The sequence below is a fragment of the Gallus gallus genome, chromosome 26 (genome assembly GCF_016699485.2).
Source record: "Gallus gallus isolate bGalGal1 chromosome 26, bGalGal1.mat.broiler.GRCg7b, whole genome shotgun sequence".
NCBI classification, from domain to species: Eukaryota; Metazoa; Chordata; class Aves; order Galliformes; family Phasianidae; genus Gallus; species Gallus gallus.
This window is the reverse complement of record NC_052557.1, coordinates 1,095,968-1,112,420: the sequence shown is the minus strand read 5'-3', so window position 1 is coordinate 1,112,420 and position 16,453 is coordinate 1,095,968. Positions and strand designations below refer to the sequence as shown.

Here is a 16,453-nt window from a genome sequence, read left to right as displayed (position 1 = left end):
GAAAGGAAATCAGAATGGGGACTGAGTGTGGTAGCCTAGAAAAGCATGTGAAGGCATCAAGATCACATGCAAGATTCCATTGGTACATTGAATTTTCTAGCTACCAACATCAGTTCCTGATGTTTAATATGCTTTTTTTCTTTGCCCCTCTGGCAGCAGAGGCCAACTCCAGCAGGAGAGCTGGTGGGATGGAAAGGTTCTGTGCATCCTAAAGTGCTTCGCATGGGGAACACTGGAGAGAACAGGCCGAAGGAGGGGAGTTCTGTGCTGCTGCTCCATTGAGTGTGAAGGAAGTGATGAGGACACACGTGTCATTTAATAACCTTCATTTAATTCTTTCATGACATTAGCATGTGTAGAAATGTTACAGGCTTGTGGTCAATACTGATAACATTGCATTGCTGTGTGGGTTAATAGCAAAGCCCTTTGTGTCAAGTAGAATACAATCACTTCATTTTTCTTTTATATATAAAATAAATTCTTAGAAGTATGCACTGTTATTGCTATTACATTCCTGAGTTGTGCGGAGAACTTGTTCTCTTTACCTTCATTAGATGCTCCCTGCTATCAGCAGCCTCTGCTCATCAGTCGCAAAGCTCTGCGGTGTGTTATAAAGGGTTTGTCCATGCAAGCTGACAACTGCACGCAGGGAAATTTTCTGTGCAGGAAAAAAAGAAAGAAACCACAACTTAGCAGGCTCGTCACTTGTTCAGCATGGACAGTTGGATGAAAGACCAAAACACGGCTCAGCTACAGAACTATTAACCCACTCCTGTGCTGTCCTCCTGGACTGACTCCATAATTCGCCTTGCAATCCTATAGCAAGCCTCCCATGACTGTGGCAGATCATGCAAGTGAAGCTGGTTGCAGCTAGACTGATGCTGCTAACACAGTAGGAGTGTACCCTACTGAGGAAGAAAGGACCGTTCAGTGCTGTTCACACCACAGGTCTTCCAGCCTTGATGATTAATAAATGCTGTCAAGCTTAGAAGCCAGCAAAGAACCCACCCTGCATCATGTCAGACTATTGGAAGTCTGGAGAAACAGAGTACTTAACATTAACATGGATTTTACCTGAAAATCACGAATATAGGTGAGGAAAAAGCTGAGGAAGGAGAATGCTAATGACCACTCGGAGGCAGTGCTGACGATGTGAGCCGTGTAGCCCTGTAAAACGGGGAGAAAGAAGGAGAGAAATCAGTGTGAGAATGTCTTAGTGACCCTGTAATGGCACAAAATTGGCTTGAACACATGATGCCCTGCATCTACAACTACTCTGTTCAGAAAGCAAAATCCCTTAGGATATCTGGAGTCTCTAAAAATGAACTGCTGAACTCAGGAGAAGAGTTTGTTTAAACATCTGTTATTTTTCTTTTTTTACTCACTTTTTCCTGGGGGTCCCAGTGCAGCTTTTGCACAAGATCTGTTCCATACAGGCCACTGTATAAGACAAGTGAGGAAACAAACACTGTGGAAATATGTTAAGGAGGATTCAAGACAAGGAAGGAGCAACTTGGAAATTCCACCCTTGGTGCTGAGGTGCTTCAGATGGAGTGTGTAAGGAGATCTGTGTGTTCTCTACCAGGTCTCCTAAACATAATGAATGGTAATGGAGATGTGAACAGCTCCACATTGTTCCCTTTGACTCGTAGGTTGTTCCAACATGAAAAGTTTGATTCTAAGTTGCATCAGTCATCTTTGCTCTCTGTATACTGCACCTTGTTGTACCTCCTTGATCAACTTTAATGTCTGCGTGGAAGCACTTAGGCTGTGATGGATGTGAACCATGCTTACCACTTCCAATGGATTTTTTTGAGTGGTGGTTCCCTGGTCAATAGGGTCTGTACCTCTTTCTCTGATTGCTTTTAAGCTTTTCAAGCACTGTGAGCTCCTGATGCATGAGTTACAGGCTGGAATACATCTGCAGTGCCAAAGAGGAGGTTATTGGCATTCCAGTTTCCCTCTCAGTCCACTCTGAGTAACTGGTTTGGTACAGCCACCAAGGAGAAATGCTTCATGGCAACGATTCCTCACTTGACTGAGACTTGGGGTACTTCCAGGCTAATTAAGATAACACTTTTTCAACGTTTTACAAAAGAAAAGTATGCTACACTGGTGCTACTGCCCTTATAAATGAAACTTAGAGTGTTAAGTTACAAAATACCTGTTTCTTATATAATTATTCCCTGATGAGATTAAGCACTAGGAACCAATGTCCAAGATTACTTTTGGTGGTGAACGAGGCTGAACAAACTGGTACAAATGTCTTTGATCACTCAGACTTTCAAACTTATTTAAAAAATAGATGTGAACTGTCCAGAGAGCTCTGGTTATTGATCTGAATGCAAAACATCCAGTTCTCTGCTAATTAAAATATCCAGCTCATCTGTTAGTTACCTGCCCAGGTTACTGCTGCAATGAAAATAATTTAATTATTGTGATACAAAAATATCTGGCTCCCATTGTCCCTTGGCGCGGGGCAGGTAATGAACAGTTTTGCTCTTTCTGCACTGACAGTTCCCCTGTTCCACCCCAGTAGTGGATAAGCATTTCTGGGTTTCGTTCTGCCTTCCACTACCAGAAACAACCACTTCTCCCATGGCTGTAGACTTCTTCCTGTTACCACTTCTCCCTTATTATCCCTCAAACAATTTCCCTTTATTCCCCTTCCATATATATATATGTACATATATATCATTATTTTTACACTCCCCTCTAATTTTGGTTAGACCATACTGTTTTACAGACTTCTACAGATCTTGCGTTTTTTTGGCATCTGTACAATGCTCTTAACTTGAATCAGTTCACATCATTCCCTTTCAGTCTGCTCCATTTGTATTTGGCTCTTAACTGTTTGGAGCTGAAAATCTCATTCTTCTCTAGCACAGAAAAATCTCACAGCTGACTTCCTTGCTGTGTCAAGCCTCCTCTTCCTCCCTTCGTTACCGATAACCAGCCTGTCCCAAATTATATTGTTTTGCAGTAGCAGGAATGGGAGCTCAGCGATCAGTGAGGTGGTCTATGGTTTAATGTTGGTTTTGGCTGTCAGCCCAGGAATAAATAAAATCAGCAGGGATTAAATAGGTGGCCTTGATTCAACTGCAACAGGAACAGCATTTAGGCAATGAGTTTTGGACTCATATCTTTGGAATGTAAATTCTAATGCTTCAGTGTTGTAATCCTGTTTGACACAAGTAAGTCACGATTTTCAAAACACAGCGTTTAGGAGTGAACATAGGAACTTCTGTGGTTCAGTTTCCTAATTGTCATATAACTCTGGATAGGAGAAATGCTCTGTTTCTGAATGAGTTTGCCTAGATTTCTGTAAAACCCATGGCTGCTTCCAGCACTTGGAACTCAAAGGGAACAGTGAGTTCCAGAGCCAAAGGAAGGTTGTTGGGAAAGCCTGCCAGGAATGTCTTGTATTTTGACTTCTAGGATGGGCAAGGGAGGAGATCACAGGTCACATGTTTCTTCTGACTCAACCTTGGCAATGCACTCTACAGCTGCTTCTGTGATAAGTGCCAGAACTTTCAGACCTGCTCAGGGGACCAGCTGTATCAGCACACTGTGCTGCACACAGTTGGGTTAGCAGTGTTTTCTTTTATGTTACATTTTGTACTTCTCCGTTCCAGTAGTACCCAATCATAGAACTGCAACTTTTTTGTTAGTGACCTGCTAGCAGGCTTACCCTGATGGTGCCCTTTTTTTCTGAAGTTTCCAAGCTGCAAAACTGGATAGAAAAGCCATGATACAAGTTGTAAACCTAAAGATAGTAGACCTTCTGTAGCACAGTCTGTACTACCAGCAGGCTAAACTAACATAGCTAAACTAACATAAATACAATTGTTTGTGGAAGCTGCTCTGTTCCATGGAGGCATGTTGTAGCGCAAGGATACTGCTTGCAATGCTTGAGCCACACCAGAGAAGCACGGTCAGTCGGATCCAAAAGATGTCTTTGCTGTGAACCTCTGGCTGCATCAAATAGGAGAGGATGGTCTGAACCAGCATGTAAATGGCCCCCACTCCAAATGTCAGGCAGGCACCGACCACGTGGATATAGTACAGAATACATTTCTATGGAGAGAAAGAACAGTTTGTACAGAACCTGGTTTAATTTTAAACTCGGGGCATATTTTCCTTCTGTAAACTTCTGGCACTCCACGTGCTCAGTTATCCTCTCACGTCCCAAACAAAAGAGTTCTGGAATGTGCCAGCACTTAGGAGATTTTCTTGGCAGTCCACAGAGTTAGCTGGGAGCCAGTGCCTGGCAGCCCTCTGTATTTGCTGCTCTGGGGATGTTCTCGCAGCTAAGTTACAGCTCAGCTGTACCTAATTACAGGAATGCATCAACGCTGCCTTTGTTATCACGCTGAACAGTAATACAGAAACTGAATGGAGGAATCCCTGCAGTTGGGAAGGTAACAAGAGTGACAGCAGGCTGCCTGCTCAATACTTCTAGCCAGGGAGTCTGTGTGTCTATGAAGGATAATGCAACAGAAGACAAACATGACACACAATTCTCGTCCCCCAAATGAGGTTAAAACCAATGAACTTTAGCACTTCTCTGAGCTACTGCAGTTTGAACAAGCCTTGTTTGTCCTTTCCTCCTATCCCTGACTGAGCAAAGTGCCCAAACAAAATGAAAAGCCAAGACAAAATGTCTTATCAATTTGCACTGTGCTGGCAGCCTCTCTGAAGCCCATCCATGCAGGTAACATTTTATGCCTTAAAGCATGAAGCTGTCTGTGTCTGAGTATCTGTTAAGACAAGGAATTGGAGTCATCCTTTCCTCACAATCTCTATGCGCACCTCACTAGAAAGCACAAATGAAATCTAAGTACTGAATTCACAGCAGAGCAACACTCAGTGTACAGCATGGGTTCTAAAAAACATGTTAAGGTCTCCAAAAAAATCCTGGTCAAACCAAAATCGGCATGCTGAGGTTTCTAAGACAGACTGCTGAAGCAACTGCAGAGCTGTGTTATAGGAAATGAGGAGAAGGTGGAGCTTCTCAAGAGCTACTTTTCCCTGTCCCTAATCCAGCAGGAGAGCAGTGAGCCACTGCAACCTCTAGTGGCTAAAGGTGCTGCTACAGTCCCCCTACAGATTCTCCTGTGTTAAAATACCATACAGCTGTGGTTTTATCATCTAGAGCATGGCTTTCACATCTCCTGTAAGAAGGTGCAAGAAGAGTCTACTTCCTGCAGAACTTCTATTTCTTTTTTGATGGTTTGAAATTTTGTGACTGGCTACTCACAAATCCCAGTGGGTAAAGAAAGTAAGAAATATGTAAGAAACTCCAAATTCAAACTTATTTTAACAGCTTGCTGTAGAGAATTTGATTAGGAAAAAAAAAATCAATGGGTTTTTCCCTCAAAAGTTTTGCTTTTAATTCCCTCCCCTTCCCCCCATCCCATTTTATCAGTTATCACAGTAAACAAACACCCAACTCTGGACACAAACCTGGAAATTTGCAATGATGCAAAGTCCAAAGCAGCTCATCAGTCCCAGTGTAAGGCCAATCTTATTAAGCTTGACGATCCTGGATTTGTCTGGATTCAAAGCATAGACTTGTTTATAACGGACATACATGGTGGCCATACCTGTGAATGAAGAACCCAAATGCAGTAAACTTTTTTTTCCCTTTTTTTTAACTGAGAATGTGCTGAGTGATGGGAGGCATCTGTCTCAAGTACAAAAATTGCCTTAGGAAATGTGGGAATGTGGAAGTCAAAGCTGACACAACTGATTTACTAAGGTTTTCTGGTCTCTTTCTTACTTGAAAAAGTAAGTTGTTTTTTCTCTCTCTGTAACCGAAGCACAAGTAAGATGACTTCCTTAATTCTGCACTGCTGTTCCTCTTACCACTTTCTTTTCTTTCTTTCTTTCTTTCTTTCTTTCTCATGCATTTTTAGCCTTCTGGAATCTGCAGTCGGTAGGTCATATCCCTGTGATATACTTTCCTCTAAGTCACTTAACAGAAATAAGTGAACTGCCTGAAATTTAGCTTTGATGAGAATTACGGGCTGTTTAATGATCTTAATAAGTAAACAGTTTAAAACTGTGTGATCCCAGAACTGTGTGCAGCTTGCCAGGGACAGCTTTCTCTACTCACCCAGGAAAGACGAAACATTTAACATGATCCCAAATAAGCATCTCTCAGGAGGTATTGTTCCTGTATCACTGGAAGAAAGAAATCAATACTAAAAATACTTGCAACTCAAGTTTTCTTTTCATTCTACAGAGAAACCATAAGAAGCATGCTGTCCTTAGAACAAGGAATAAACATATTTGGTATATTCCTTTTATTCTGATCTTCATTCAACACAAAAGGTGAATAAGGAGTATTAAAACTGGAAAAGTAAGAGCCTGGAAATCTGAAATACCAAAATTAGAGGCACTCGTACAGCCTCAATGCTCTGCAGTTGGAAATGTAGATTGTATGAATGTTACCAACCTGATGTAGGGCACCAGAGGGTCAACGTGGCGGAGGACAATTGCAGTGATGTATGAAAACACAAATGTTGCTGCTGACCAAACAACCAAAGCCACGGGCAAGAAAGAGAGGCCTTGCTGAAACCACCACATTTCAGTGCTGACTTCCAACTTTGAACGCTGTGGAGAATTGAGTAGAAAGGTTTAGCAACAACATTTGGCTCTTCTGAGGCAAACTGCCTATTCAAATGGACTGCGGATGCTGCCAGGGATGACTCTTCTCATCACAGAGGCTGTGCCAGGATGAAGTGCTTTTGGTGTTCCTCAGTCCTGTCCTGCAATGCCAATGTGAATATCTGACCTCAGGGCACAGAAGCAATCATAAATTAGCAGAAATAACATCTGGAAATGTTAACTCTGAAATTCTTAGAAGATCATGAGAAAAGAAACCAGCAGTGTTGCTTTGCTGCGTGTCTTGGCATTTGTTGCTGCCAAAAGAAGGTTGGATGGGTCACTGTGAATAACTGACTCTATTTTCTTCTCAGCCTTGCATTGGAGAATCATAGATCACCTAGGTTGGAAAAGATCTTCAAGATCATCGAGTCATAACACTGTGTTAGAATTAACGAGGCTGTGACAGAGAACGTGTCCTGACAGTGACAATTTAACTGATAGTAGCTCCTGTAGAGCCTCTCATTTCCATTAACAATCAGCTGGGCAGACATTGAGAAAATAACCTAAAATTACTTTAATATCTGCACTCATTTAGTGCCTGTCATGCTGTGTGACTCAACATCTGTTATAAGCATCACTTAAATAAGATTGTAGATACCCATGAGCATGAGCTGACTGCTACCAGCCACAACCTTTGAGCTTAAGGACTGCTGACTATGGGTGGAAGAACGGTGCTGCAGTTTTACAGGTGGGAGGGAAAGGTCAATTTACAGTGGAGTTAAACTGCTAACTATGTATTCACATGCTATCCAGTTCTGGACCTGTGAATGGAATATGAGACAGGGAAAAGGAGAAGAATAAAAAAGAATGCAGATCCAAAGGCATGCCAGACGAAGATCTAACAGCATGTGAGGAAAGGCAAATAGTACTATGAGAACATAGGAATAAGTGCAGCACTGAGAGGTTTTAGGAGGCATGAAATGCCTAGAGGGCAAGAGACAAGCAAAACAAAGAGAGAGAAAGAGTCAGGAAGCACAATTAGTAACTTTCACAGGAGGAAAAAGGAGTCTGAAAATAGAGAAGAGTGAATCTTGCAACACAGCGGAGCTGATCGCCTTCCTCACATCTCAGCATTGCTGGTGTGCACATCCTGCACACTGCTGCTATTTGCTCCCAAGCATCTCTTTCCAAGGCGTATCTTTTTGCTGACCTCCTCCACCTGTGAGTCCAGGGAAGCTCACGGAAGCCCAGCTCGGCAGACTCATCAGCTAATGCTGCATAATGAGCATTGCTCATTTATATGAAACCCGTCACCGCCTTGTGCTCATGCTTCCTTGAAGCCTAGAGTATTAGGGGTTCAAACAAGGCACACACCTGGGACAGAGGAACAGCCACCCATGACTGATAGCCCTTGAAAAGAATGAATTACATCCTTATAAAACTAAAGGTTCAGCTGCTTGTAAGGAAGACCTTAGGTATCAGATAACTACATCTTAAGAATAAAGTGACCACTGGAGTTGCTTGCTTTTTGATCCTTATACTCTGACTTTTAAGCTAAAGATAATGTAACATTTGCCCTCTGATGTTGACTTTCATTTAAAGGCTCGAATGCAATACAGATCACAGTGAATATAACTTCTAAATCCCATACCTCAAATGTGTAAATTTGGAATCTGTGTGAAAGAAATACGTATTTTGCACAGCGTTCTCTATTTCCAACTTCAAGGCAACTTCAGGCAGTCAGTCTGGTATCTGGATTTTGTTTTGCCTTTAGCATTTAAATGTTAACAGTGCCTTAGCATCATTTCTGAGCTAACAGATTTTTTTTGCCTGAGAACAAACAAACAAACAACATGCCACGTACCTGAGAATAAGGACGTTGAATGAATTTCTCAAGAGGAATCCAGAGTCATCTTTCTGGTGAAGCTCCTCGTCCACTTCATCTTCCCCTAAATCGTTGAGATATAAAGGAAGACACTCCAGATGTGAGGTAACTAAACCTTTTCATCTATACCAGTCTATTTCTTAGCATCTTCTGTTAGTCACTGCCACAGGACTCTGGGTAGGTGCACTTTTGGCCTGACTCAATGTTTTCTCTATTCTTAAGTGGTTTAAGTGAAGCACCTGTATGGTGGGACAGCAGCAATGCAGGAAAACAGGTTGAAGACTTTTGGATTCGTATAACTCATCTACAGAAAAGTTTAACTTGAAATGTGAAGCTTTCAAGCAAAAAGCTGAAAGGGACTGTTCCAATGCAATTAGAATTGTTCCAACACTATTAAGCTGTTACCAACTGAGTATTGCGGGTGTCCCTGTGATCCATCCCACCCCACAGCTGGAGGCAGTGCCCTGCACACAAATCACCACCATTTGCATTTGGTCAGGATGACAGAGCAGCGTGGTGGTTGCAGTGTGAGAGCTCTGCTGAGCTACAGGATGCTGTGCAGAGGGGCAGACCTGCTAGCCAGCCCTGCAATTAATTATGATGAGTGCCTCATCCTGTCCTATTGTTTTCATCAGCAACGAAACACACTCAGCCTCCTGCTTTTTTTCCATCGAGGCCCTTTACCAACTGATGATATCACGGCCATGGCCAACCTCTCTCTTCAGGATCCTATTTTGTAGACATGTCTGCGTGCTAAAGGGGGAACGGCTGACCCTCAGAACAGCTCTGCCTGTGACAGGTATTATCAAAGACAGCAAGTCGAGGAAGGGCATCAAAAGCACAGAGGAAGCACAGGAAACGTGCAGCAGCACTGAGAGCACACAGAACAGAAACTACAGAAGTAGCTTCTGTAGAAGTAACGAAAATAAAAGACAACTGAGACCACAAAGGGCAAAAAGTTAACAGATAATGCTGAGAAGACAGCAGAAAGCACACATGGAAACAGGAGAATTCTGAACCCGTGCTGACAGCTGGGATAGGAAAGGCACTGCCAGCCTCTCCCTGCGCTCCCAGCCCTGCAGGTGGATGCAGCCGCACCAATGGGCACCGCTGGTTCTTTCCAGGAAAACACTGAGCTGAGGGCAGAAAGAGAAAGCTGTTTGTGCTCTGCAAAGGTTGGATGGGGACGAGTCGCAGGGGGACACGGCTGAGTTCCTTTGCACGACCTGTTGTCAGGGTCAGACTGATAACAGCGGATAAAGGTTGTGAAACCTCAAAGGAGCGAAGTGAGAACGCAGGGAATGGATCGGCTGCACTGCTCCCATTGCTCGGTGATGGCAAAGGGCTCATTTTGAGCCGGTTTGTCCATCCGGGCCCCCAAAAGCTGCTGGTAACTCCTCGTGTGTGTGGGGGGGGGGCTGCTGGGGGCTGGGTGCGTGAGTGGGTAGTGATAGGACAAGGGGGAACGGCTTTAACCTGAGACGGGGGAGGTTTAGGTTGGCTATTAGAGGGTATGGATCAGCCAACAGTGTGTCTGGAGGGGATCAGGAAGGAGGGGAGGGCCTGAAGGGCTGCGTTACGGGGTGGGGGCACGGAGGGGCTGAGCGGGAGAGGCCGGGGGGCGGTCGGGTGGTGCTGGGAATCCCCGGGGCACCGCAGAGTCCGTAGCGGGAGCTGAGCGGTGAGACGAAGGGTCTCTGGGAGATGCAGAAGGGAGGAGGGAAGGGGACGGGACCCGCCGGGCTCAGTGTGCCAACGCCAACCCCACCCCGCCGAGCGTGTCCCCCCCCCCGCGCCCCCCCGCGCTTTTACCTCAGCCGTTCCCGCCGCGGCCCCGCGCGCCTGGCCCCGCCCCCAACCCACGGCCCCACCCCTTTCCCCGCCCCGCCTCATTTCCGGCTGTCGCAAAAGCGGCGTAAAGCACCGCCGGGCGCGGAGGCTGAGGTAAGGGCTGGGTGGTGTGGGGGCTGCGTGTGTCCCGCCGGTCTGTGCGCTGCCCCCGGGTACTGCGGGACGGGGCTGCGGTGTGGCTGTGGGGAGGGCCGCAGGGCCGGGCTCAGGTGAGGAACGGGCACCACTAGGCCGGCCTGCTATGCGTGAGGCCGGGACGGGGCGCCGGGCTGGGCCTGGAGGTGCCCCCCCCAACTGCTCTGGGGTTTGTGGGTCGGGGGAGCGCCGTGCGGAGCTGCGCGGTGTGCCGGGGGGGCTGCGGGGCGGCTGGGCCGCGCTCCGCACTGCGCCTCGCTCCTCTGCTTGTCCGTGGGAGCCCCCGAGCCGCGTTTCCTGAGGGCAGGCGGTGTGAGCCGCTGTGCCTCCGCTGCCGCCGTCCTGCGGAGCAGCGCTCTGCTCCCCTGCTTCGCCCTCCCCTCCCAGTCGCAGAGCTTTGTGCTGTCAGAAATAGCCTTAATTAAGCGGAGTGGGGCTGGAAATTGAAGTGCTTGTTGTTATGCTGCAGTTGACCTTTGGTTTACAGCTGATTGTTGCTTAACGGTTAGTTCTGTTTATTTACGTGGGATGACCCTCATCTGAAAAGCAAACTTTCCTTTTCAGTCTCCTCTCTACTACTGCTCTGTTAGTCTGTATGGAGGGTTATGTGCTGTTGGCCCTGTGCCTTCAGGAGAGCTGGGATACCACAAAGTTCCTCGTGCTGGAGGTGCTGCTCCTGGCCCCGTGTCTTCTCATAGCAGCTCTCTTTGATAGCTGGAGCTCTGTAGCTTCTGTGTGTTTCTTGGTTAAGAGTTGAAAAAGCAACGAGCTTTCAGCTGGATTGGGTTACACTTAAGGAAAAGTGGGGGAAAAATAAGTGCTTATTCCTGCCTAAAGGGTTTGTTACTCCTCACCAAAGAGGCAAAGCTGCTTCAAACCTGCTGAACTTTCTCTTTGTTTGTACTGCCACTGATTGATAATCTGAGCAGGGTATGTGGGTTATGTATACTCCCCTGGGGAGCTGTGAGGGGTCTCACTGTGCCCTGGTCTGTAATGTTAGGCAGCAGTGTGCTGTAAGTTTCTGCTGCTGCTGAAATTTAGGCAGGTGGCTGCAGGATACTTAATTCTGTAGGCAGCAAGAAAGGGAAGCAATGCAGCTTTCTTTCCTGTCTTTCCCTCAACAGTTTTCCAAATATCCTTCTTTTCTAAGGGAAGACTCTCATACAGTCTTCTTGGTTTGCTGCTAGCAAGTGAGCTCTGTCGAGCATTAGAAACTTCTGATATATTTAAAACCTATCTGCATCCTTCACCTTCAGTATATCTCAACCCTTTATGTTGCAGGATCTTAATGATTCTCCGTAACAGCTGTTACCTGCCCAATAAAAACTCTGACACCACCAAACCCATGAGTGGGCATCGGAACCTCAAGAGGCGATGTGGGGAGTCGCACCTGGAGTCCCCTGCAGGCTGTGCCCACGGTCCTGCTGCTGCCTGTGTGTTAAGCAAACTAGTTCAATTGCCTACACCTCCCTTGTCAAAGCACCAGCTGAAACGGTTAGAAGAACACAAATATCAGAGTGCTGGACGGTCGCTGCTTGAACCTCTAATGCAAGGTTACTGGGAATGGTTAGTTGGAAAAGTTCCAGCCTGGATTGCCCCAAATCTGATCACCATCATTGGACTGTTAATAAATATATTTACAACCCTGCTATTAGTATACTACTGCCCAACAGCTACAGAACAGGTAAGTTCTGGGCCTCTGACAGTCTGTGTGGTTGCTGTGATCTGATAGCAGTTGGCACTGTTCCCTGCTGGGCTTCTGTGTGTGTGGGGAGCGTCTCTATGTGAGTAGCCCACAGTTGTCATACAAACGGCTGTAATGCTGGTGCCTTGGTGAGTGCTTGCATGCAGGAAGAGCAGTGTAGGTTTTGGGGAGCGTGCTGAGGGCTGGTGGAAGGGTTCCTGTGGGCCAGTATGTGTTGTGTGAAATGGAGTACAGTACCAAAATAGTTGTTGGGGCAGCAGCTGTGATGAACCTGCTGCATGATGCTGCAGCCTCTCAAGGATATTGCTGAGTTCCTTCTGGTCTAGAGGGAGGTATCCCTGCCTATAGCAGGGGTTTGCAACTAGATGATCTTAAAGGTGCCTTCCAACTCAAACCATTCTATGATTCACATGCAGGCAACGAAAAAATAGATTTACATGTCTTGCTTGTGTAGTGTGTGGAGCTTTTGGCCTATTTGCTTTCCCTGTTTGTGACTGGGTTAGCTGTCTTCAGCTATCTGAGCTGGAATTGCTACACAACAAGAAGAGCAGGGTGACTTGATTGGCAGTTAATTGAGTGCTGCAAACCCAACTAGAGTTGCAAAACAGTGAGCAATGTTAGATCAAACCAGGGACTGAGCACTGGCAAAATGCTCTCGGGAGATCAGGGCAGGCTGCTTCCTCCATGGCTAATGTAACTAACTCCTCTGTGCTGAATTAGAGGAGAGTCTTTCTGCATCCTCTGTGGTCCTGGCAGACTGTGTTATGGATTACCTCAGATGAGGACCACAGACATAATGTGCTATGTGCTGTTGGAACACAAAACAGTCCTCTGGAGCAGCATGCCACTTGAGCAGTCTGTGATGTGAGAAGGCTGGATAAGAGCCAGGGGCTGTATCCTTTGTGCTGAATGTACTAAATGCTCATGACCTGTTCTCAGGTCTCACCTTCTTGTAACTTCTAGTTTCAAGGATGCAGGAGTCTTTATCAGGCATTTCAAGTTACTGGCTTCATGAACTCTATAAAACATGTGTAGGTTGATGCTGTGCACCCCAGCTCCTTCCTGGTTCAAGCAGCAGCATTGCTATATGACCGTAACTTGCTGCTCACTATGATAACAGTACAAGGCACTGAACCTGAGCTTCATTTAGAGCACAGTTGTATTGTGGTTAGTAATTAAACTTTTGAAGTTCATGCTAAGCAGGCTATGGAATCATACAGCTGTGGTTGGCTGTGTTACGGTTGTTACATGTTTAGCAGTTAGGGAGTTTGAGCTTAGTGGGTTTGTCTTCTCACTTGAGCTGAAAAGGAACTTTCTGCTGAGGTGGTGCTCAGCCTGATCTCATTGCCATCTGGCAGCACAGCCCTGTGTGCTGGCGTGGCAATGGGATGTCAGCTCTGTGGTGGAGCTGCAGGATTCTGCTTTGAAGTGTCAGGCAGCTGTCTGGGGTGAAAATGGGACTTTGGGATTCTAGAAACACAGTTTTCTTCTGAAAGCAGTATTGCTTTGAGGTGTAAATTGGCTCTTCCTTGCAGCTCAGTCTTAGTTCTGCTCTTTTCAAAAGCAAGTTGGCTACACCTTTTGTCAACAGGAGGAGTCATAGGAATGTAGCTTGCCCTTACAGCTTTGCTGGTAGCTAAGAGAAAATACAAGTAGGTTGAATAGACACATTGCTAAAAGCAGAGCGGGTGGCAGCTTTAGAACAATGCCAGAGGAGGAGAGAGAGAGCAGCTGGATGTGCTACAAATGAGTCAAGGCTGTGTAGGCCAGAGGAAGCCAGGTGATTTGATACCTCCTGTATTTCTATAGGCATACAAATTGCTATACAGGATATGAATACTAAGGATTAATAGCATAGATTTGGCAAAGCTGCTGTTATACAGTAGTAAAAATAATAAAAGTAGGGTGGAGGTGCTGTGCTGCAGAGCTCTGAAGCTTTGCAGATCTCAGGAAGTGTAGTTCAACCACAGGGCTGAACATGGGAGCAAGGTGAAGGTGAGCTCAGTGTTTGGGAGGCAGTTCCACATTTTGGGGGCTAGGAAGGTGTTCAAGTTCTAACATTGCCCAGCCAGCTTACAAATTCCCCTACAGGAAATAGAAGCTAGAAAGGGTGTAACTGTGTCCTGCTTTGCATGTGCAGTGTCTTTTTTCAGTTACGGCTTCCTGCTTAGAAAATGCTCTATATCAATTAAACTTAGTAACAAAGCAAACAATTACTAGCTGTTTCACATTCCCTAACTCCCTCTGCCTTCCCCTGCAAGCTACTGAAAGATCCAGGCTTATAGACCTCTAGGTAAGGAAGTGTGTGAAAATGCAAAGCTATAAAGTGAGTTTCAGATGGTCTGAAGTTAAACTACGTCCTTACAGTTTGAAACACCTTTTTACCCTCACTGATGACTTCTTCCTTAGGCACCTCCCTGGGCATACATTGCTTGTGCTTGTGGCCTTTTCATCTACCAGTCTCTGGATGCTATAGATGGGAAACAAGCAAGGAGGACAAACAGCAGCACTCCACTGGGAGAACTTTTTGATCATGGCTGTGATTCACTTTCTACAGGTATTGCATTTTTTTTTAAATTAAAGTATGAGGATTAAGTTAGTATTTCAAGGATCAAATCTGGAATATAGGAAAAGTTCCTTTACTCATCTGTGAATTGTTTAGTTTTTTGTTGAGCTTTCTGTCCACAGACAGTAGTGTTGATCAGCTGAACGCCTTCTCAAGCATGTCACTAAATCTAACAGTTCTGTGTATGCTTTCTCAGTGTTAGTTCTGAGAATGGACTGTAACAGACAGTGGAAGTGCTCTCCTCTAACTCTAATTTGTGCAGAATAATTGCAGGGCACATTTGGAGCCTGAGCAGTGGGGCACTGGGAGGCTGAGTTTTGGGTAGTGTTGGTCATGTCACATCCCTGCTAGGTAGGTGGAGTTCCCTGAGCCAGCCTGAAGTTCACCCCCAACTAAAGGAGATGATTAATTGCTCTTAGTTATTTAAATTCTGGAGCTCTTATGCTTTATATTTGTATGAATACTTCTATCAAAGTCTTGCATTAAATAATAATAACGCGTAGATGCCTTATGCACCTTGAATGGCAAAGCTTGGCTTTATGGGTGATATAATGAAGCTTAAGAAAATGGGGAAGGATGTTCAGCAAACCTTGGTTATGTGAGGAAATCCTGAAGCTCTGTTCCCAGGCTTAAATTGCCCATATCTGCTGGTGTCTAATCCTGCTACATTCAATAAAAATGGAGGAGACAAACACTGAGAACTTCTGTTAACTGATAGGAATTGGAATACCCTTATTTTTTTTTTAATGGAAATGTTCATCTCTTATCAATGTCTATAAAACAAAACCCACGAGGATACCTTTACGCTCTCCTGTCTGGGTCCTCTGTTAGATTTGCTGCTGGTAAGGATCTTTACACACACTTTATATTTTTACTCTGTGACTGATTTTCTTCTGCAGTCTTTGTGGTTTTGGGAACTTGTATTGCTGTGCAGCTGGGGACGAACCCTGACTGGATGTTCTTTTGTTGTTTTGCTGGAACATTCATGTTTTACTGCGCACACTGGCAGACGTACGTCTCTGGAACGTTGCGCTTTGGCATGTAAGTACCTGGGCTGAAAGTAAAGTTTGATGGCTTTCCTGTCTCATCCCTCCTTGTGACTGTAGCTCTTGTCATTGGAGTAGTAGTAAATTGCTTATATTTGTATATATGTGCTTAGAGCTTGTGGTAGCTGTTGGATCCCTGGTTAGTACTGAATGTTGTTTAGCTTGTCCTAGGAGTGGTAAAATATCCCTTTGTCACCCTAGGAGCTTATGATTTTGTTTAAATATAAATAAATAAGGGGGAGAACATGGAGCTTCACCTCTGAGGTGTTAAAGCTTTGTCAGGTGGTGGTAATCTGCCTTAACCACCTCGCTCTTGGTGTTACTTCACTTCTGGTGATGTACTTGACTGTGTCTTTACTATGCAGCATAACTCTTAAGGACAGTGTATTAATTGTTGTGACTGCATCTTGAATTTCTGTATCTATTTTACTGTAGATCATTTTTCTGTCAGTAATGATATGAAAATGTGATGCCTGGAAAGCCAGCAGCTGGAGCTGCATTGACTTGTCTGTTAGGGTCCCTAGGACTGATTGAGCAATGGGATTTGTTAGCCTTCACATGGGTCGTGTACTTGTTTGTGTTCAAAGATGTTGCAATCTAAAACTTATTTCAAATAAACAAGCTGCAGAATGAATTTGAATCTGGAAACCTCT

At 45.2% G+C, this 16,453-nt stretch overlaps 2 protein-coding genes across 7 annotated transcripts in view; one reads left to right on the top strand and one right to left on the bottom strand.

The window, feature by feature from the left end:
* The window catches only part of CEPT1 (choline/ethanolamine phosphotransferase 1), a 46,925-nt gene that overhangs the window by 13,375 nt on the left and 17,097 nt on the right, over positions 1–16,453 (top strand). For 2 of the 5 annotated variants that reach the window (XM_015298709.4, XM_025143711.3), the window contains exons 1-4: positions 10,399–10,441; positions 11,765–12,167; positions 14,598–14,745; positions 15,654–15,795. In XM_015298709.4, the coding sequence (XP_015154195.1) occupies positions 11,772–12,167; positions 14,598–14,745; positions 15,654–15,795 (686 nt within the window). In that variant the 5' untranslated portion in view covers positions 10,399–10,441; positions 11,765–11,771. Of the gene's footprint in view, positions 1–10,398; positions 10,558–11,764; positions 12,168–14,597; positions 14,746–15,653; positions 15,796–16,453 lie in introns of those variants that run through there. The other 3 variants (XM_015298707.4, XM_046904137.1, NM_001006392.3) reach the window with 2 other exon arrangements.
* Positions 312–10,347, bottom strand: DRAM2 (DNA damage regulated autophagy modulator 2). Of its 2 annotated transcripts, none has more exons than XM_015298811.4 (9): positions 10,310–10,347; positions 8,477–8,561; positions 6,461–6,773; positions 6,119–6,186; positions 5,467–5,606; positions 3,900–4,077; positions 1,386–1,468; positions 1,075–1,167; positions 312–658 (listed from the first exon to the last, which is right to left on the bottom strand). In XM_015298811.4, the coding sequence occupies exons 3-9, from the start codon at positions 6,589–6,591 to the stop codon at positions 551–553; spliced, it is 801 nt and encodes a 266-aa protein (XP_015154297.2). In that variant the 5' UTR covers positions 6,592–6,773; positions 8,477–8,561; positions 10,310–10,347; the 3' UTR covers positions 312–550. The 2 variants fall into 2 exon arrangements, with proteins under 2 accessions (XP_015154297.2, XP_015154296.2); XM_015298810.4 differs by having other exon boundaries at positions 6,461–6,618.